Genomic DNA, 22911 nt, shown 5'->3' on the forward strand with positions numbered 1-22911 from the left:
CTGTGTCTATCCTAATAGCTGAATATTTTATATGTATTTTTTTTTTTCAATTATTTTAATCCTCAGGTGTCTCCTGCTCCTAAAAAATCTAGGGTAAGTGCATTTTTAGCTTTCTCACTGCCACTTCCTGAGATCCTGGTCCCACACTGTAGCTTTCATTTTAGTTTCATCTCTAATATATTTAAGTCTAGGTTGTGTATTAAAATATACTACTGCTAATTCATTACGGTTGTTTGTGTATTATGTATATGTGTTTGTGCATGTGTGTATGTGTTTTGTTCACGTGATTGTACTGACTAAGTCGGCTTATATACTTTGAACCTGGGAGTATGCAGTCAGGATGAGCATCCTCCCAAGCACTGTTTTTATTCCATCAGTTGTCTAACACAATTTTTGCCATTATGTTACCTAAACAGTGCATTAACCACCAGTGAGCAAGCCAAGGTGATAGTGGCAAGGAAAGGAAGACTTTGTAGACCTTAGGATGGCAGAAGAAGGATGCCAGGGTCTAAATGGCAGGAGTAGAGGCATGTAGGCATTAAGGATGACAGAAGTAGGACTTTTTAGACCTTAGGATGGCAGGAGTCGGAGCTTCTAGACCTCAGGATTTAAGGAGTAGGACCTTGTAGGCCTGGAGGTAGGTGAAATAGGTGCTTGTGGGTCTCGGAATGGAAGGAGAAGGATATTGCAAGGCTCCAGATGGAAGATTGTAGGGTTTAGGGTGGTCGAAATGCGAGTGTGTGAAGCTCAGGATGAGGGGGTAGGGGTTTGTGATTCTCAGAATGGCAGCAGTAGAAGATTGTCAGCCTGTCGATGGTAGAAACAGGAGCTTATAGACCTCAGGATGGTAGGAACAGGAGATTGTTGCTCTCAGGATGGCTTCAGGAGCTGGAGGCCCTCAGAATTGCAGAAGCTGAGGCTTGTAGGCCTCAGGATGGCAGCAGTAGGAGCATGTAGGAGGCAGAATGGCAGCAGTAGGAGCTTATGGGACTCAGGATGGCAGTAGTAGGAGATTTGGGTCCTCGTGAGAGATACTGAGTAGAATGGTGGATTAGTGTTTGATAACTGATTAAATAAAAACAGATGTTGGTAGTGCCCTCAGGAGTACACTCAAGAAGTCTCTTTGTACCCGACTGTACCTGTTCTCTTTTGTCTCTTTGTCTGTCTCTCTCCATCTGTCTCTCTGCACAGTGGCATTCTTTCACAGCTAAACTAGGCATGGTAGGTCCTGTTTAGAAACACACCCACCCTGTTTCCGGAATAGCGCCAAACTCCCTATTCCCTGCAAAAGCCACAATGCATTATGGGTAGCTAATATCGTCATGTGGACGCTAATGTCAGTGCATTGTGAGGGCTCCCAAAATAGCCCACCATGTAGTGAATAGGGTGTGATTTCGGACAAAAGAGGAAAAGGGTTACATTAGCTTAACTAACAGTGCTGATCAGGGATCAGCTGAGAGAATTGAAATACTGCAAACGTACTTCTACGGGCTGTAAAGCTGATCCCAAATCAGTCCTGCTGCTGTTCATTCATGCTGAGCTTGTAATCCATTATTTAAACTGCAGTATGTTGCAAAAGTGTTGAATGTTGGGTCTTTCTGTGGAGGCTGATTGGCCCGAATTTATGATGTAAGGTGCTACAAAGTAAAATCCTCTTCTTCCAAGCCACTTTAATCCACTGGTTTTCCTCTTGTTTTCCTGTACTCTTTCTTTTTCATTATTTTCTCCATTCAAAAAAAAAGCCATAGGAATCATTGAGTATGGTTTAGAAACACTATCTTGTGCAGGAAGGTACGGTTACAGCCCCTCTAGTCCAAGTAGTCTCAGGGTTAGGGTTAGGTTTAATCACTGATATATACCAGGTACTGACTGTCAATCATTTAATACATTAGTCAAAAAAAAAATTATATATATATATATATATATATATATATATATATATATATATATCAGGGACAGTTAGGGTAAGGGTTAGCCAATGAGGCATTGACTGACTGTAAATCAGAAATTGCACTGGTCAATCAAAATTGTGACGTATCCAATGTGTCCATTGTCTTTGCATCAGCCACTGGAGGGGACATTGAATCGTGACACACTTGGGGATGCTTGGTAACTGGGTGGAAACTTAATCTAAGCTTTAGACTGGCTGATTCCAAAATGGTGGATAGTGGATAGCCACCCCATCTCCCCACCCCCCACGCACACACACACACTGAAAGGTGGAAGCACACCTTGAGTTTGGCAATTCAGTTTCAGTGAGATCCATTGTAGTCTCCAGTGGTTGAGGCAATTACGTTGCCCAGAGAAGGCCATTTGGAATTTAGGGGGCTTAAAAACCCCCAGCATATTGATCACCATGAAAAAACATACAGCAGTAAATATCATTTGCTAATGTGGTAGGTAGTGCTTGGGCCCCAGTGATCACTGACCATTGTTTTTCTTAAGTGGCTACCCACTGATTAAATTTAAACTCTCTCCTCAACTCCTTACTCTTTTTTTTTTTTTTAAATAGTTTATTTATTTGATTTCATAAATCTATGTAGCTGTGGTCAGGAGGCAAGGCACAATGGCACTGTAGTGATATCGTTTTCATTTTATTTTCTCGGCACTTGCTGTTGAACTTTTAAATACTTGAAACGTGCGTGTGTGTGTGCGCGCGCGCGTGTGTGTGTGTGTGCGCGCGCGTGTGTGTGTGTGTGGGGGGGGGGTGAATAATGTATGCGTATTAATTTGGTTTGACATTTTATTTCATGCATTTTTGCTGCTGGGTGGGAATGAAACTTCATTTCTGTTGCGTCAGCGATGCTGAAATATGATGGGGTGGCACTTGATGTTGAAATCGATACTACAGTTTAACAATCCAAACTGAAGTCATCGGCTGACTGAATCGTATTGTTTATTTGTGTAATTATTTATTTAAAGGTTTGGGTTTTTTAATTACATTTATTTGTGGGTGTTTTCCATTTGACAAAACAACAAATCACTAAAGTATACATGTCACTTTTAATACTCTATCATGCCATTACTATGATTGCACAATTTGGAAATGTAATATTGGCACAAGGTTTAGCTGGCGCATTTCATTCGCACAGTAACAAATTACGCTTCAATCACATGGTGTAACTGTCATGGCCTCTCAATGACTAACACTTTTTAGGCTAACTTCACTCAAAACACACTGTACTGGAGTGATGGAGTGTGGATTTAGAAATGATACTCAGTTTGTGTGGTCTCAGCGATGAACAGATAAACCGTTCCTGGAGAGTACTCCTGGGTGATATAACATTCGCTACGTCACACTGCTGCCATATTTCCAACCCTAACTGCAGAACTCATTTCCCATCTGTACTCAACACCTACTCTGTACCAGTCAGTCAGGGCTTTGACAAGGCAATAAAGACTTTATGTGTGGACTGTTGAAGGGATGTCTACAGCAATTGCAGATAAATCTGTGAGAAGCTGTAGCTGTCGAAATCACCATCAATCAGTAACAACTAATATGCTGACAACAGAAAAAAAATAATAATTTTAACGTCGGAGAAGAAGGATTACTTTATGCATTTGAAGATATAATGTAATGTAATGTAATGATATCTATTCAATCAGCTGGTGTGAAAAATATGCTCTGATTTTTTTTTATTTGAAAGGGCAACATCATTATCTAGTGTCAGTACATTCATTTTCTTTCTTCAAAATACAGTTAAAAGAAATTTTTTGGAAAAATTGTAAAAGTTTTGTGCTGTACTCACATATATAGAAAACTGTAGCTGTTCATACATACGGTAATGGTTGAGGAGTGTAAAACTGTGTAGAAAGGGATCTCCATTAGCAGGGTAGTGTGCGCTGGTTTAGTACGACTCTGTTAGTCTAACATTTTTTCTAACAACAACAACAACAACAACAGCAGCAGCTGCAGCAGCAGCAGCAAAAATACAAATAACAAATCATTTTTCCCTTCTCCTTGTTCAGGGGGATCAGAAGAGCTCAGTGAAGGCGCAAAAGGGGCGTGCGGGAGAGGGCCAGGGCACACTGACTCGCCTCTTCAAAATGGTAAGCACACTGTCCTTTAACCTAATGTACTGCACATAGTCACAGTTCTGCCAGACAGAGAAAGATAGACAGAGGGGTCAGTAGATAGACAGATACACACATATACAGAAAGACAGACTAGCATACAGTGGGGTTCAAAACGTCTGAAACCACGTTTCGATGTCAATTTTCAATTGCGATCGAAAATAAACAGAAGCTTTTCGAATTAAGAAAGAAAGAAAGAAAATGTTGAATATCTTGAATATTTAATACTCAGGATTCTGCAGGATTTCCAGGCCCCTATTTAAATGTAAGCAAGTCTGTGTTATTAATCATGTTAACTGCACAAACTCGTCCATGGGGGACGTCCCAAATGGTAATAATAAAATTGGTAATGAAAATTGTTGTATTATATAAGAAAAGAATGTAAAATAGAAGCATTTTCACTCATGCTCTCAAACTTTTGGGCCCCACTGTATATACATAGAGAGACAGACAGACAGACAGGCAAACCTACAGACTGAGAGAACGATGACAGGCAGACAAACAGAAATCAGAAAGATAAATAAACATAGACTGACAAACAGATATACACAGACAAACATATAGAGATGGAGACAAAGAGATAGACACACATATACAGACAGACAAACACACACAGACAGACAGACAGGCAAATGTAGATGGGCAGCAAATATAGACAGACAAACACTGACATACACAGAGAGATGAACATAGACTGATGAACAGACAGACACAGGCAATCGATCGTAACAGACACACACACAGAGACAGACATACCCAGACAAATAGACAGATAGGCAAATATTGAGAGAAAGACAAACTTACAGACAGACAGATAAACAAATATAGACAGAAAGACACACACACAGACAACTATACATAGACAGACACACACACACACACACACACACACAGAGAGACAAGCATACATAGACAGACACACACACACACACACAGACAAACATACATAGACAGACACACACACACACACACACACACACAGACAAACATACATAGACAGACACACACACACACACACACACAGACAAACATGCATAGACAGAAAGACAAGCACACATGGATGGACAGACAGACAGACAGACAAACAAACACAAATGTACACAAACATAGACAGAGTGAAAGACAGACATATATACACATACACAGACAAATGTACACAGACACACAGAAAGCCAAACAGAAAAAACCTATATTAAGTAGTTAATTAGCGACTGTGACATAAGCTACTGGAATTAATTATTTACATTTGCACTGGCCATCTTTCCCTAACACAGGTTATCATAGCTGTTTTTTTTATTTTTTATAAGAGTCCACAAACCTTTTGTAGCTAATATTTGCTTTGGCATTTCTGCATTAGCCAAATTTATCAACCAAAGCAATCACAACACAATATTAATCAATGAAAACAGTAGAACAGTTTGAGCAGGTGTGACTTGTAGAGAAACAGCCCAATCCCCCATCCGACCTAAAACCTATGCCTGTGTAAGAAGGAACATTCATACTTGTGTTTCGCCCCCTCTGTGTGGTTTAATGGTGTTACTCGCAGTTATTTGTCTTCTGAAACAGAAGTACGCACTTAACTGCCAATCTGCTGAGTGAGACTCCTCACCTCCCTTCTTCGCCAATCTCTCCCCTTTTCCTTAGTGTTCCTAAACTGTAAATGGTGCGCGCCTCTCTTAAGTGTGGATTAACATCAAAGTTTTGTATAATTTCCCAAATGGAGTCCTTCATTTGAATAATGCACTGTTTTGGGGTTGTTGTTTGTTTTTTTTTGTCGCAATCATCCTCCAGACAGTTTTACCTCCTACTCAAGCACTGCGGGTCGTTTCGCATGCTTCGCCGTGAACAAACAGTTCTTTCCACAGAAAAATTGACAATTATGAGTTACATTTCCTTCAGGATGACTGTGGTATATTTTAGCACTAATATGCTCATGCCAACTGCATTTCCTGAAGGGAATAATGGGCTGGCTGAACTATCATTTTTTTAGAATAAATAAATAAATAAATAAATAAATAAATAAATAAAGCAAAGGTTTGACAATCAGAACTTTTCATGTTCAAGAATGAATTGATGAAAATAAAACCACACAAAATGAAGGAAGGAAGAATGTGAGAGAAGAAACACTCTCAGAAAAGACCAGTATCTATAGTTTTTAGTATCTTGTAGTTTTCACCAAAATGGCCGCTGAGTGTACGGACTAGCTTTTAAGGTGGTTGCAGGTTGTTGTGAGTTAGTGTGTGGGTGTAAGTGTATGTGGGAACCGAGGTATAGTTTCCATTAGCGAGATCTGACACGTCTACTGCTGAAGCTTGGAGAGCCGACTCTATGAGTGCGTGTATGTGTATCCGCCCTGCTTGCAATGGGTTTATTAGTAGTAGTTCGCTCAGTGTAGTTTGTTCTGACGCAGTTCACGCTTTACTACATCAGATAAAAATGAGATAGCAGAAGGACATACAGCAACATTTCAGCAAGATGTCCAGACAAAGAATCTCAAAACCCAAATAAAAGACCTGAAACTAGCTCAAAACTAAAAAAAAAAATAGCTATTATTAAATAACCACAATCCCCTTGTCCTTCTCCCAAACCTTGGAATAAACTGTATCCATCCATCCATCTATCCATTTTCCATAGTGCTTATCCTACACAGGGTCATGGGGAGCCTGTAGGCTATTCCAGGGAGCTTGGGACACAAGACAGGGGACACCCTGGACAGGGTGCCAACCCATTACAGGGCACAATCACGCTATGGACAATTTGGAAATCCCAATCATGCCTACAATGCATGTCTTTGGGGGAGGAAACCGGAGTACCCGGAGGAAACCCCCGAAGCACAGGGACAGCATGCAATCTCCACACACACAGGGCAGAGGTTAGAGTCGAACCCCAAGCCCCAGAGAAATATGCTAACCCCTAAGCCACCGTGCCCCCCTGCAATATACTGTATCTTCAAAAAGAAATGGTTCTGTACATCATAGACACACTGTCTACACTTACACTTTGCCTTTGCAGATATTTACTAGAGTTAATTCCATTTATTTGGACTCAATTTGGCATAAAAACCATTAACCGTCCTGGCTACCGCTCTTCCTTCACAGAAAATGTTCATAGAACGAGCATGGGGCAGTGTGATTCCTACCTCAATGGGTTTCTATTAGCATTTTTTGCAGCATCTATTTTAAAACACTAGGTGCAATAATAACTCCGTGGACGCTAAACGGGGCAGTCAGCGTGCTGAACAGTGATTGCGCAATATCTAGAAAGGTGAGCAAATCAATAGAACAAATAACAGCATTATTTTAATAAATCATTGGTCACCCCAAAGCAGATTGATGTATAAACATAAACAGACAGAAAGACAGCAAGGGGGCATAAATTTATAAAACAAGAGACAGGATCAATTATGTATGGAAGAATAGTCAATTGTTATATGTAATAGGAAAACAGGCAGACATATACATGTGTATATAGAGATAGATGGGTTAAAAAAAAAAAATTCGATAGACAGATGTCATCCTGGAAGACACCACCCCTATCCGGATAGCAGTGTTTCATTACAGGATAAAGGTAATCAATCAGAAGGACTTTGTATTGATTTGCAATGACGCTTCACTCTAAGGAGACAAATAGAACCAAACCATGAAACATGGTTTAACGTGGAGTAACGTTTTTTTTTTTTTTTTTTTCGCAAATTTGTCACGCATCTGGAGGTATCATATAGGCAGATATCATCTCAACAGGTAGAAAAAAAAAATCACATTATACTAAAGTGAAATGCCACTCTAAAGGTCAAAAGCAGCAGCCTGTGTTGTAAATGGCAAAGCATTAAATCAGTCTGTGATGCTAACGGCATGCTATTAGCATTAAAGCCAACCCATAGTGGGAAAGAAATCGAAAAAGAGATCTTATTGTCTTCATAGTTTCTTCCAGCCAGTGATGTGATCAAACGCAAATAAAAGGGAGATGTTTGCTTAAGTCTCTCAGCTTTTTCTTCTGAGACAAAAGACTAATCTCTGTCAGTAATCTCACATACGTCACTGTCAAGATTTCAGCAAAGTCACGCCTGATCTCAGACCTGCCAAGCTAATGATGTGTCACTTTCGTTCATATATATATATATATATATATATACACATACATATATATCACGTTTATTACAAGCATCCGAATAATATAATTGAAGTGAAGCACACAAGTGTATGCTTGATATATTAGTTTAAGTACTTGACAAATGTACACTATTGTACTTTTGATATATTAGCATTTGTATGTATACTTGGAAGAGAAGTATGAGTCCGTCCAGGATTCTTCAACGGCAGAAATGAATGCAAAATTAAGCAAACTCTGCAATATTTGGAGGCGCTTGCAATTTTTCTAAATTACAGCAGATTTTCTGCAGATTTGGGCCAAGGCGCGTCATATGACATCATCACGACGCGCATTCAGCCAAAGCCCTCTCCGATTCACGTGCGTCAAACATGAGTACAGCTAAAAGGACTCATTTACCAACAAACATCACTGCGCAAGACCGTGCGAAATGATTTAGTGCAATTGCGATTTCGCCAATTCAAGTAGTTTTCTGAAAAAGAAAAAAAAAGCTACATTTGGAAAAAAGCCACAGCGGAATCAAGCATTTTTCAATGCAATAATCACAAAATAAATCTCTGCGAAATCCTGTACGGACCAAGAGGTACATTAGGTGCCAAATTATTCTATAATCCATCTATTATTTTAGATTTAGTTGAGTTCCTAACCCTACAATGCAACAGCTTTCTGTGGACTGGAGTCCAAGAGAGCAAAACTGGCCGTGTTCTCTGGGTGGGAGGGGTATATATTCTCTCTCGTCCGTCAATCAGAGCAACACTAGCCAATCACGGGCATCTGTGAGCTCATGTATGCGGAAGAAGGCAAATAGCGCTTTCTATTTCTCCTGAGGAAAGTTAATACTGAAATGAAACACAATTACGTATCAGCTTTAAGTTCATTAAATGTTCCTCTGGGAAGACACCAGGATGAAAACACACCTGACAGATATCAGCGTTCAACTGCTGCCTGAATGAAACCGCTAATGGACACGCCTTAACACCTCTGATTGTTTACCTCAAAAACAAGAAAAGCTCATCACTTTTCTTCTGACCTTTACACTCTTTCTCAATTGTGTTCTCTCTCTCTCTTTCTCTTTCTATCTCTTACACACAGGGCGGAACTAGAGCAGCATCTCCGGCCAAACGCTGAGATCTGGCTCTGTTATTATTCTCCATTAAACATGATGACCCTGAACGGAGATGAAAGGAAAGAAGAAGGAAGCTTTGTTTTCTCCACTTACTCCGTTTCCTGCCGTCTCCTGCGCTAACCCGAACAAGATCGTGCTCATCCTGTCTGTCTGATCATATATTTATTTATGTCAATTTCTCCGTCCATTGAGTTCAGCGTGGTCAGATCCTCCGTTCCCCTCCCCATCGTGTCTGTCCCTGTCTTTTGAGAACATGACGCACTGAGAACCTTTTGAGGAAAGCGTTCTGATTATGATTAGAAACTAACAGTTATCATGTTATATCACTATAAAACGGTGATAAAGGATCAAATTATGACTGGTTTAATAAGTGCATTATTGTTATATTAGATTGTGAAGTTATTGGATAGCTAGGACTTTCTAGTTGTAGATTTGCTAACTTAGCATGCAAGCTGAGATTCAAAAATCTTGTCACACGATGACAAATAAATTGCCTCAAAAGGTTGTTGTGTATCATTTATATAACTGAATATTAGTATTGTGGCACTGTCTTTGTCTCAGGAGTCAATGTGACTAGCATTTAGCATTTAACAGTTTATTTATTGGTGCACAGGATAAACTTACACACATGCTGCTTCTTCATGGCTTTGTGCAGTCTCGTCTTAAACTCACTGTTCCTCACTGTCTCAGTGGATCTGACTGCAAACTGTAGAGCTAAAAAAAAAAAAAAAAGTGGAAAGTAACTGATATGTTGTCTCTTGTTGATTTTCAGTCACAGGGTTTCTTAACTTTTGTTCATGTTTAGTCACTGCATCTGGTGTTGACTTTGACTTTCTCTTTCTCTCTCTCTCTCTCTCTCTCTCTCTCTCTCGCACCTCTTTGGCTTTCGACTACTTTCAACTTTTCAAATAAAATCAACCCCCAATAAGACATGGACACAGCTAGCATAAAAAAAGCCATAGATATTATGCGTGTGTTTGTCAGTTAGACAGCTAATGGAGTGATGGGAATCATTAAAAAAGCAAATAAAGGAGACATCTGTGTGTCACTGGCTGTCTTTTTTCCTCTTTTGTCCATGTACAGTGCTCCCTGTATTGGCACTCTTGGTAAATATGAGCTAAGAAGGCTGTGAAAAATTGTCTTTATTGATTAACCTTTGGATCTTTTGTTTAGAAAATCACAAATACACTCTGCTGTCATGGATATCAAACAATTGCAAACACAACACAGGTTATTAAAAAAAGATTTAAAAAATATCTTTGTTAAATATAGGCGTGCAACAATTACTGGCACCCTTATGAATTCATATGATAAAAATATGTTTGAAGTATATTCCCATTGATATTTTACATTTGTTTAGTATGCCTGGGTGACTAGGAAAGGAAAATGTTCAACCAGGATTTCCTGTTTCACAGGGGTATAAATATGAGGTAAAACACAGGCTAAATTCCCTTAGTCATTCATAACAATGGGTAAGACCAAGTAATATAGCTGTGATGTGCAGCAAAAGGTTGTTGAGCTTCACAACATGGGAAGTGGCTATAAGAAAATAGCACAAGCATTGAAAATGCCCATTTCCACCATCAGGGCAATAATGAAGAAGTTCCAGTCAACTGGAAATGTTATGAATCAACCTGGAAGAGGACGTGTGTCCTTATTGTCTCACCGCACTGTGAAGAGGATGGATCTCCAAGGATCACAGCTGGAGAATTGCAGAAGTTAGTTGTGTCTTGGGGTCAGAAAGTCTCCAAAACCACAATCCGAAGTCACCTACATCACCACAAGTTGTTTGGAAGGGTTTCAAGAAAAAAAGCCTCTACTCTCATTCAAAAACAATCTCAAGTGTCTTCAGTTTGAGTTTGACTACTACTGACACTACTGGAACTTCAAATTGGCAGGTAGCAATATGGAAAAGAACCTCATGCCCACGGTTAAATCTTTAATGTTTCGGGGCTGTTTTTCTGCCAGAGGACCTGGACATTTTGTTAGGATACATGGCATCAGGGACTGACTGCCTCTGCCAGAAAGCTTAAAATGGGATATGGTTGGATCTTCCAGCAGGACAGTGATCCAAAACATACAACACAATCAAAACAAAAATGGTTTACTGACCACAAAATCACAGTCGTGCCATGTCCATCCCAGTCCCCTGACTTGAACACCATAGAAAACCTGTGTGGTGAACTGAAGAGGAGAGTCCACCAGCGTTGACCTCGAAATGTGAAGGATCTGGAGAGATTCTGTATGGAGGAACGCTCTCAGATTCCTTGCCATGTATTCTCCAACTTCATCAGGCATTATAGGAGAAGACTCAGAGCTGTTATCTTTGCAAAGGGAGGTAGGACAAAGTTTTGGCTAAAAGTGTGCAGATAATTGTTGCACACCTATATTTTATATATATATATATATATATATATATATATATATATATATATATATATATATATATATATATATATATATACACACACACACACACATATATATTATAAACCTGTGTTGTGTTTACAATTGTTTGATCTCCATAAGAGCAGAGTATTTTGTGAATTTTTTTTAACAAAAGATCAAAAGGTTAAACAATAAAAACAAAGTTTCACAGCTTTCTTTGCTCATATTTACCAATGGTGCCAATATTACTGGAGGGCACTGTATTAGCTTATCTCAATCAGTACATATCTACTGTATGGTTTAATACTTATAGGTTATGTATCAAAGTCTCACAAACTGTATTCTCTCACAAACTGTGTACAAAGTGCAGACTATCTTCTACTTTCTGCACCAAATAGTCCACATTCTAAAACTAATTTAAAAGATTTATCGCTCCATTTTTATCTGAACATTGGTAGTTTTTTTTGTTGTTTTTTTTTCATCATGTGAAAGCTAGACCTTATTGCTGTCAAACATTGTTTAAAAAATCTTACATTTTGCCTGATATGAAATGATGTGAGACACAAAATCCTCAATCCTCAAAAGCACGAGCAGCTCATACACCTTGTAACATTAGTTCCTTAAGTTTAATAGCTAGCATTTGATTCGGTTCCATGCTAAAATATGTACACACTTAATTTGAGCACAATATCAATCATCGTCATCAATTCAGCACTGCTGATGTGTAGCGTCCAATACCGCGTGCCTTCAGGTAGCAGTTAGTTTCATGTTTGCTGGTTAGCGTTAAGTATAATGACATTTAGGCAGTTCTGTGTACTCAAACTTTTTCCTGATACTAAAAACAGGAAAATAATTAATTGGACTTAAATCGCACATTATACTCGGGTCTCCTTTGAACAGTGGACTAGTTCAACAAAGACTTCATGTATAGACCATAATGAACTTTCTTTTACGGTCACACTATCCGTTATTACCCAGATGAGGACGGGTTCCCTTCTGAGTCTGCTTCCTCTCAAGGTTTTCTCCTCATATCATCTTATCATCACCGGCTCGCCCAATAGGGATAAATCCACACACTTAAAATCTGTATCCTGTGTTTATATATTTCTGTAAAGCTGCTTTGAGACAATGATCGTTGTAAAAAAAAAAAAAAAAAAAGTGCTATACAAATAAAATTGAATGGAATTGAATTGAATACTCAAGAACAAAATGCAGGAAAAAAATGCATTATCTGCAGTCGCTTACCTGTTTCTGATGGGGGAAAAAAAAAAACATTTCGACATTATTGCAATGTCATCCCTAAACGTTGCCAACCCTGAATCCCAAGCCCAGTCAGAAGAATGCAGATAGAAACCAGTGAGAAAACCTTTAACACTGAAGGAAGGCAAAACAGCTAAATCACCGATGAGTCAATGCTAATGTTGGTGCTGATTAGCCGCTTAATTATCCCCATTTATAAACTGGACTTAATTGGCAGCAAATTTCTGATTAAATGTCTTATCTCTGGATAGATTTAATTACTTTAATGACATCAACAATAATATGGTGACTGGCTGTATGTCAAATTCCTAAGAGTGTAATTTGGACCAAATGGCAAAGTCCATTGCATTGAATGGAGGAATCTTCCTATGGAGTGCATAGTGATGTCAGGGGTTAATAAGATGTGTCAGACCTTCTCTCCAGTTCCTGAAGTTCTAACCGATTGATGATCTTACTTAGCTGTATGCACCTGAATGCCACATCGTAAAAAAAAAAAATCCTATCAATATATAGAGTTATATTATAAATACAAGCAGCTTGACAAGTCTATGAAATATTACTTCCCAGAAATCTTCTTCTGAATGTCTTGAAAGAGTTCTGCTTTGGAGAGGATGGAAGAAGTACAATGAAATCAACGTTCTGTCAGGGATTTATAGTAAACCGTTATTCATTCACTTTGAACCCTTAGTGATAAAATGCCTGTAAATGCTACTTTGAACACTGCTTTGGCCCGAGGGTGCTCGATGGCATTTGCGAGTTTATGGAACTCTCCTGTGAGAAGTTAGAGGACTTAATCATTGTGTATCACTTCAACTGAAGGAAAATCGCTGGTGTGTGTAATAACGGCTCTGTATGGATAAACGTCTACGCAATTTTACAGGAAGGTGTCGCATTTTGCATTGTAAAATACATTTGCCTGCAGCTAGAGTACATATTGATCTGTTTTCATGTTCATATCTGGAGATCAAAGTACTCTGCTTCAGGCAGTCACAATACGAGAGATACGGCCTTTCAGAAATGTAGTTGCTCTGGGTCATATCACTTAATCGTGACGCTGACTTTATTATGAGCCTGTTAGAGGGGAAATAGAGAATAAAGTCAAGCAAAAGAACCAGTGCAGGCTGATCAAACTGGCTATTACAGGCTCTAGGTGGCTTATAAATCCTCAATTTATAGCCACATACGCCACAATATCATGATGTATTCTATAAATAAATTCATGACCTAATAATTTGATCATATTGCCACCGTGTACTGGAAAGTTCTGAGTCCCAGGTTAACTTGTAGCAGAAACAAGGGTTTTCTCACCACGAGACAAGCAAATATTTCACTGTAAAAGGTCTGAAAAACAATTACCATCCAAACATGTCTATAGGAAGAAAATGTCCCAATCACGTTATGAGGAAAAATTGATTGCAACAAAATGGAATATTTTATGAGAAACTTTTGTTATGGATTTTGTTTCTCAAATACATTTTTGAAATGTTCCAGGAAACAGAGAGTTATGAGCGTTATTTAAAAAAGTTCTATACTAGCCATTTTATTACAGTATGAACATCTGTACACCTGCTCATTCATGCTGTAATTATGCAATCAGCCAATCATGAGGCAGCAGCATCATGTATAAAATCGTGCAGGTACAAGTCAAGAGCTTCAGTTAAAGTTCGTCTCGGGTTTGGGGTGGCATGGTTGTTTGTGACCGTCTCTAGAGTTCACACAGAATGGTGCGGAAAACCAAAAATCATCCAGAGAGCAGCAGTTCTGAAGGTGGAAAGGTCAGAGGAGAATGTCGAGACTGATTCGAGATGAATTTCCAGGCTGTGGCAGGGGACACTCTTTACCGCATGGTGGAGATGCCCCTGATATTAACACTAATGCGTAGTCTAGTGGGTGATGGTGAGGTTATTTGGCCTTCTCGAACACTTCAGTGAGAGCCTTGTTGATATCAAGGCTTTCATTGTGAGTACAGTGACTGGCACTGAGGACTCCAAGCTATTAATTCTGCCTCCCTGCAGGAAATGGTGGAATTATCCAAGGCAAACCTAGTACTGTAAGGCAAGCAGGGGATTGAGTGACAAATCGTTTTGAATGTATGCACATAAAAGATAGTAAAGTACATTCAAAGAGCAATAGAAAATGTTTCGTTAATCCAGTTCACTTTGAGTCAATTCTCCTTTCGGTTTAGGTTCATGACATGACCCTGGGATTCAATCTATTGCTTGGTAGTGCTGGGTCTTGAACCCCCGACCCTCACAACAGTAACCCAGAGCATTAACCTTAACCCAGAGCCACCACGCTGTAGGGTAGAATTGTACGACTCTTGGTAACGTCTGATACGTTCTGGGTTATGTGTATACACACTACACTACTCAGTGCAGTTAGTGTAGCCTCTGCATCTGATCTCGGATGGACTTTGACTCTGTCATCCGAGACACATTCTATTGATTACGCTTCAGGTCACAGAAATGGTTTTGCTTTTTCTGGCTGGTTTTTAGCACAACCTTGACACTGCATTCATCATGTGCCTCATTAAAGGAAGCTCCCAGGCTCTCCAGAGGAACCACATGTAGGCTTTGAATTTAATTAGATAGTATTAATTGTTTCATTATTTAAGATTTACTGTTTATTGCCCTGAGTTCCCTGGGATAGGCTCCAGGCTCCCAACAACCCTGTGTAGAATAAGTGGTACAGAAAATGGATGGATGGATGGATGGATGTGCTCATTCTACCATTTCACCCTTAAAAAAACTTAGTGTTTTTTGTTTTTTTAAAAAAGAAACATTTATTTTTAAATACCTCTGAACATTACAAAATGCAAATCTGACAAAGTATATAGCTTAAGGTTTGTACACTGGCAAATGAGGCTTCGTCACTGATATGAGCATGTCTTGCCTATAAATTATTTACATGCGACAATACTTTGATTAAAAAAATGCTTTATACAAATATAATTAAATTATATAAAAGAATGTTTTTTAAATAAAACAAGGTCATTCTTTTCCATATCCATTTTAAAGAAATTATCATCGATAAAACAGTGCCACTTATACAGTTAGGTGGAGAAGATTTTAAAAAAACAAACAAACAAACAAACAAACAAAAACCTCACTGACCTTTTGCAGCATATTATTACATTGTCGAATTTTCTAGGCTTTATTGTTTTTATAATGAAACATTGATCACTTTGAACTCTGATAAAAAGCATGCACATCCGACCTAGAGGGAGTTTCAAAGTGCATGTAACTTGAAAGATGTGTGCGAATGGCTTAATCACTGGTGAGAATGAGAGTGTGTGTGGGTGTGTGCGTGTTAGGGACATTTAGGGAAAGAGAGTGCAGAGGAGATGTATGATAGAGTAGGACAGTGCTTTTCAAAGTGGGGGCCGCCAGGGGGCGCCCGGAGGGCCTCAACAATTTGGTGTGCCGATCCCACCCACTACTATGTTTTCTCTTTCTCACTCTCACACAACCACACACACATAATCAATTCCTAATTTAATGTAATGTAAAGATGTAAGATGTAATTATTAATTAAAAAAAAAAGGGGGATATATTCAGAAGTCTGTATTTTTAATGTGTTTTTAACATCTTGCAAAAGGGGGACCTCGGTCAAATGTTAATGCCATTTGGGGGGCCTTGCCCTGGAAAAGTTTGGGAACCACTGGAGTAGGAGATATGGATATAGAATCGAAGATGCATAGGAAGTATGGGATGGGTGTTTAGGGGTTTAGTGAATGACTCTGTGGGGTAGAGGGTAGGGCTGTGGAGTTCAGATCGAGTAGACTTGAGTGGCAGATGGGTGTGTAAGGTGTAGCGGAGAATGGTGTGTGGTCGGGGTTTAGGGGAAGACGGTAGAGATGGGACACTGCCAGTCAGACGGTGTCTCCGGTTCTGTTGTGTGCAGTTGCAGTCCTGCGGGCGTTTCGGTTCTGGGAGGTGGAGGCTGTGCTGCCTCAGAAACGCACTCCTGCTCTCGGTCCACCGCCGTTCCCTCCTCCGTATGCTTACCTGAGACACACACACACACACACACACACACACACACACACACACACACACACACACACAGAAATTCAACACGAGCGTATCCTGTCTACATAATCGCACTGGTGGTGTGTGTGTAATAATTGATAATAAAAATGCACAAAAAAGGGCTGATACAGAGGTTTGTAGGGCACAGGGGACACAGGGGTGTGTAGGGCACAGGGGACGCAGGGGTGTGTAGGGCACAGGGGACGCAGGGGTGTGTAGGGAACAGGGGACGCAGGGGTGTGTAGGGCACAGGGGACGCAGGGGTGTGTAGGGCACAGGGGACGCAGGGGTGTGTAGGGCACAGGGGACGCAGGGGTGTGTAGGGCACAGGGGACGCAGGGGTGTGTAGGGCACAGGGGACGCAGGGGTGTGTAGGGCACAGGGGACGCAGGGGTGTGTAGGGAACAGGGGACGCAGGGGTGTGTAGGGCACAGGGGACGCAGGGGTGTGTAGGGCACAGGGGACGCAGGGGTGTGTAGGGCACAGGGGACGCAGGGGTGTGTAGGGCACAGGGGACGCAGGGGTGTGTAGGGAACAGGGGACGCAGGGGTGTGTAGGGCACAGGGGACGCAGGGGTGTGTAGGGAACAGGGGACGCAGGGGTGTGTAGGGCACAGGGGACGCAGGGGTGTGTAGGGCACAGGGGACGCAGGGGTGTGTAGGGAACAGGGGACACAGGGGTGTGTAGGGAACAGGGGACACAGGGGTGTGTAGGGCACAGGGGACACAGGGGTGTGTAGGGAACAGGGGACACAGGGGTGTGTAGGGCACAGGGGACACAGGGGTGTGTAGGGCACAGGGGACACAGGGGTGTGTAGGGCACAGGGGACACAGGGGTGTGTAGGGTGTAAGTAAGAACAGTATGGGGTATTTAAGGATAAGTGTCTGTATCTAGTAAGGTGAAAGGGATGAGTATAGGATGTAGGTGATAGATGTATAGGGTACAGGGGATGAGTGTGCATGTCTATTATGTGTGCACTTTTGTGGATTTAAGTGAATACTAGTGGGAGGAAGAGGCAGGAAACTCACTCTCACACACACACTTAATACAGACCTCCTCCAGGTGACTTAATTGTCGTTCCTCATGCTGTTTTCATCAAGGTAAGTTTTTTTTAAGAATCAGAACCTCATCAACACCAACTGCATGTGTCTGTGTGTGTGTGTGTGTGTGTGTGTGTGTGTGTGTGTGTGTGCACGAAATACTCACCAAAGCCATGTGATCTTTTCATGTGAAGCTTCATGTTGCTTTTCTGTGTGAAGCTGATGCTGCACACCTCACACTTGTAAGGCTTCTCTCCGGTGTGTTTGACGGTGTGTATGTGCAGCGCACTCTTCTGATTAAACGCTTTATCACACTGCTCACACTTATAGGGCCGCTCACCTGCTCCCCACACACACACACACACACACACACACAAATTAAAGTTCCCAGGACCAGAACAATGAAAGAATAATTAAAGGTGAAATTTGAAACCACCTCACTGTTGTTGTACCCAATTCTCCGGTCTATGTTTAGGACAGCGACACTCATTTTAAATGTACCTTTAATCTACTCTTTCCCTTCATATTCCTGTAAAATTGTCCTAAACTTCCTACTGTAAAAGCACTAAAATTACATATATATTACATACATAACCATATATCTGTTTTATTTAGATTTAAAGGAAAAAACGCTAAGCATAGCAGCTCTTTTCGTTTGATTTGAATTTCAGGCTGTTAGAAACACTAGTGTGGCATTCGCCTGGACGTGTGTGTGTGTGTGTGTGTGTGTGTGTGTACCTGTGTGTGTGCGGATGTGTCTCTCCAGCTGGCTTGGCTTGGCGAATGCTTTATCACAGCTAAAACACTTAAACACACGTGGCTTTTGAGAGCTCAGAGATGGACCGTTTGTGTGGACAAACTCATGCTCCTGCAACACACACATAATACGCATCATATATAATGTCACATTAGTGACATTAACACATTAGTAGAAGAGAGTAATAGTTTTACAACGCTGATTTTTATAAGAATTGTTTTTGTTTATTTTCTGCTGAGCTTTGTCCTATTGAAAGAACTGAATTTATTAGTAATAGTTTATTACTGTTTTTTTCCCCCCTAGATCCTTGTAGTTAAATATAATATATATATATATATATATATATATATATATATATATATATATATATATATATATATATATATATATATGTTCTATTCAGACAGTAAAATAAATAAATCCATATAATCCATCCATCCATCCATTCATTCATTTATTTTCCGTACCACTTAACCTACACGGGGTCACGGGGAGCCTGGAGTCTATCCCAGGGAACTCGGAGCATGTGGCGGGGGACACTGTGGATGAGGGCCCAGCCCATCGCAGGGCACAATCACACACACATTCACACACTTTGGAAAATTTGGAAATGCCAATCAGCCTACAATGCACGACTTTGGACACTGGGGGAGGAAACCGGAGTACTCGGAGGAAAGCCCCGAAGCATGAGGATAACCATCCCTGGAGGTGCGAGGCAAACATACGAACCACTAAGCCACCATGCCCCACCCCTACCCCTCATATAATCCCAATAAATGAAAAAAGTGGAAAGATCGTATGATAACATATAAACAGAGCATCTGCATGGTCTGTATAAAGAATATTACTTTCTTTAATTGTAAAAATAAAATGAGCATCTTGTAGCATCCTAGATAACATATCTTCTGTCTTCCTTGGCTGTGAGACTGTAGGAGTATCTACAATGGGATACGGTTCTTATGCCTGCATGCAGTGATTTCCTTTCTCAGAACATTACACTGCTCTATTTTGGTCTCATCCATCAACAAAACATTTTTCCAATAGCCTTCTGGCTTGTCCACGTAATCTTCAGCAAACTGCAAACGAGCAGCAATGTTCTTTTTGGAGAACAGTAGCTTTCTCTTTGCAACCCTGCCATGCACACCATTGTTGTTCAGTGCTCTCCTGATGGTGGACTCATGATCATTAAGATTAGCCGATGCGAGAGGCCTCCTTGCGTTGTTTAGAAGTTACCCTGGGTTCCTTTCTGACCTCGCAGACTAGTACATATCTTGCTCTTGGAGTGATCTTTGCTGGTCTACGACTCCTGGGGAGGGTAACAGTGGTCTTGAATTTCCTTCATTTGTACACAAATATGTCTGACTGTAGATTGATGGAGTCCAAACTCTTTAACCTTTTCCAGCCTGATGAGCATCGACAACTCTTTTTCTGAGGTCGTCAGAAATCTCCATCGTTCGTATCAAGATACGTTTCCAGAAACATGCATTGTGAAGGTCAAACTTTGAAAGAGCCCTGTTCTTTAAATAAAACAGGATGCTCACCCACACCTGATTGTCATCCCATTGATTGAAAACACCTGACTCGAATTTCCAATTCAAGCTAAACTGCTAATACTAGAGGTTCACATACTTTTGCCACTAACAGATATGTAATATTGGATCATTTTCCTCAATTAATAAATGAACAAGTATAATATTTCTGTCTGATTGGGTTCTCTTTTCTACTTTTAGGACCTGTGAAAATCTAATGATGTTTTAGGTTATGTTTATGCATTTTATATTATATATATATATATATATATATATATATATATATATATATATATATATATATATATATATATATATATATATATATATATAGAGAGAGAGAGAGAGAGAGAGAGAGAGAGAGAGAGAGAGAGAGAGAGAGAATTCTAAAGGGTTCGCAACCCTCGAGTCTCCCCTTACACACTGTACACTTTCCCATAAACCTTGCACCCTGTCCAAACACACTTCTGAAGTGTCATTTCCATAAAGTGCCCATACAGTACATGAGTACAGAGCAGGTGTTGTGGAAGGTTATTTGTGCTGAGAGCCACTTCCACTCAGCAGTTCATTAACACACACAACACTCCTTTGTTCATTTTCCCTAGTGATGTGCTTGTTGCAGAGCTTTAATTAGTGGCATCCTGAGGATTATTTAAAAGAAAAAAGAGGGGGGGGATGCATTGGAGGATGGCAGATCTCACTGAGATGACTGCAATTAATCAGAAACACTTTTGGTAGCAGCTGTCCAACATCTGTCTCAAAGTTTCTTTCAGGATTTGCCCTCTGTGGGGGTGGACTGTTCATGCTGGCTGTCGTTTACAGTTGACGGGGGTTGATGTGAAGTCTGTGCAATGTTTCATTGAGCTACAGGGGGGGAAAAAATTCTGACTTGCACATGTACACACACTTTTGAAGAGCCATTTCCATAAAGCTCCCACACACAAGTTCTCCTGCTGGTTCTGGAGTAAACCCACTGCTTTGCAAGCGAGTGAACCTGGGACACAAACTACCGGCACGGTTTATAAAGTGCCTTCGGGTAGGTGGACTAACACGGTAATGAAGAATGATGGCGAGACAGAGAGGATTATGGGGCGATTAATATTGATCGAGAGACGAGAGTGATGTTCACCTTGAGGTGTGTTTGCCGTTTGAAGGCCTTGTTACACACACTGCAGATGTAGCAGCGCTCTTTGCCGTGTGCTATCCTCCAGTGGCGGCGCAGCACGGCCGCTGAGCGGAACGCCATGTTGCAGTAGAAACACTGATTCGCCACCTGCACACACACACACACACACACACACGTTAACATGTTATTAACACATTTAAACCAAGACACGACACTGCTTAGTCACACACGTAACATTTAACTAGTTAAGATAGATCAGAGGTTTACAAACAAAGACAGACACACTCACACACACACACGGAAACTTACCTTGGTTTCCTCTGACTGAGGTGTAACCTGTTGAATCCTGTTTGCAGGCTGCACTGATGATCCCTCCTCACACACCACAGCTGGGAACTGCTGACCCTGCACACACACATTCTCAAGATGTGTGTGTGTTCAGATGTGCGAGTGTATTTTGTATGTCTTGTATCTGTGTATATGTGTTCACACCTGTGTGTTGAGGTTCAGTGTGACTGTGTCCAGCATCTGTGTATCCGCCAGCGCAAGTGTGACGTTGCTGTCAGTGGTCACACTCCCTGATGACATCGACATGTTCTGGGAGAGAGAGGTGCTGGGAGCCAGAGTGGTAACTATAGTAACACACACACACACATACGCAATGATGATGCATGAGTAATAATGTAATGAAGGGTCGCCAAGTGTGATTGTGGGTGTGGCTCTCACCTGCCATGCTGGAGGGGGCAGAGCTTTGTGTGAGGAGCTGCTCGGAACTGAGAGCCAGAGAGCTGCTGCTTGAGGGAGGTGTGGTCAATGGCAAGGCCCCACCCATTTCTACTCCTGCACCTGCACATGGTGGAGGCAACAGATCCTGACCTAGAGATTATTATTATTATTAGTAGTAGTAGTAGTAAAATTAATAGTAATGTGATAGTGATGATGGTTATAAAGTAGTAGTAACAGTAGTAATTTCAATATATATCTGGATTTCCTTGAAGCAGCTTTGTGACATTATCCATTGTTAAAAGCACTATATAAATAAAACCAAATTGAACTGAAGTGAGTAGTAGTAACAGCGGTTGTAGTACCACTAATAACAGTAGTAGGAGTAGTGACAGTAGCAAACCGTAGTAATGGTAGTTGTAACAGTGGTAGTAGTAGTAGCAGTAGTAATAGTATTAATAGTAGGAGGATGAGGAGGAGGAGTAACAGTAGCAAAAGTAATAGTAACAGCAGCAGTAGAAGTTACAGCATTAGTAGTAACAGTAAGAGAAAGGAACTAACAGTAGCAATAGTAGTCAGAGTAGTAGTAGTAGTAATAGTGGTGGTAGTAGTAGTAGTAGTAATAGTAGTATTAATAGTAGTAGATGTAGTAGTAGTAGTAGTAATAGTACCAGTAGTAGTAATAGTTGTAGCAGTTGTAGTAATAGTAGGTCTAGTAGTAGGTGTAGTAGTAGTAATAGTAGTTGTAGT

General features: G+C 40.6%; 2 protein-coding genes across 6 annotated transcripts in view; one reads left to right on the forward strand and one right to left on the reverse strand.

Annotated features, from left to right (window-relative positions):
- Positions 1-10355, forward strand: part of mbpb (myelin basic protein b) — a 55116-nt gene extending 44761 nt beyond the window's left edge. The window contains exons 3-6 of one of the 3 annotated variants that reach the window (XM_017495948.3): positions 67-93; positions 1192-1221; positions 3970-4050; positions 9274-10355. In XM_017495948.3, coding sequence (XP_017351437.1) covers positions 67-93; positions 1192-1221; positions 3970-4050; positions 9274-9309 — 174 coding nt within the window. In that variant the 3' untranslated portion in view covers positions 9310-10355. Of the gene's footprint in view, positions 1-66; positions 94-1191; positions 1222-3969; positions 4053-9273 lie in introns of those variants that run through there. The other 2 variants (XM_017495949.3, XR_001815820.3) reach the window with 2 other exon arrangements.
- Positions 10356-15657: 5302 nt separating this feature from the next.
- LOC108280829 (zinc finger protein 236) overlaps positions 15658-22911 on the reverse strand; it is a 33978-nt gene continuing 26724 nt past the window's right edge. For 2 of the 3 annotated variants that reach the window (XM_017496262.3, XM_017496265.3), the window contains exons 26-32: positions 22165-22314; positions 21931-22070; positions 21748-21843; positions 21442-21585; positions 18765-18894; positions 18193-18366; positions 15659-16962 (exon numbers count right to left, since the gene is read on the reverse strand). In XM_017496262.3, the coding sequence (XP_017351751.1) occupies positions 16793-16962; positions 18193-18366; positions 18765-18894; positions 21442-21585; positions 21748-21843; positions 21931-22070; positions 22165-22314 (1004 nt within the window). In that variant the 3' untranslated portion in view covers positions 15659-16792. Of the gene's footprint in view, positions 16963-18192; positions 18367-18764; positions 18895-21441; positions 21586-21747; positions 21844-21930; positions 22071-22164; positions 22315-22911 lie in introns of all 3 variants that reach the window. The other variant, XM_017496264.3, reaches the window with a different exon arrangement.

Source organism: Ictalurus punctatus, chromosome 20 (assembly GCF_001660625.3).
Source record: "Ictalurus punctatus breed USDA103 chromosome 20, Coco_2.0, whole genome shotgun sequence".
Taxonomy (NCBI): Eukaryota; Metazoa; Chordata; class Actinopteri; order Siluriformes; family Ictaluridae; genus Ictalurus; species Ictalurus punctatus.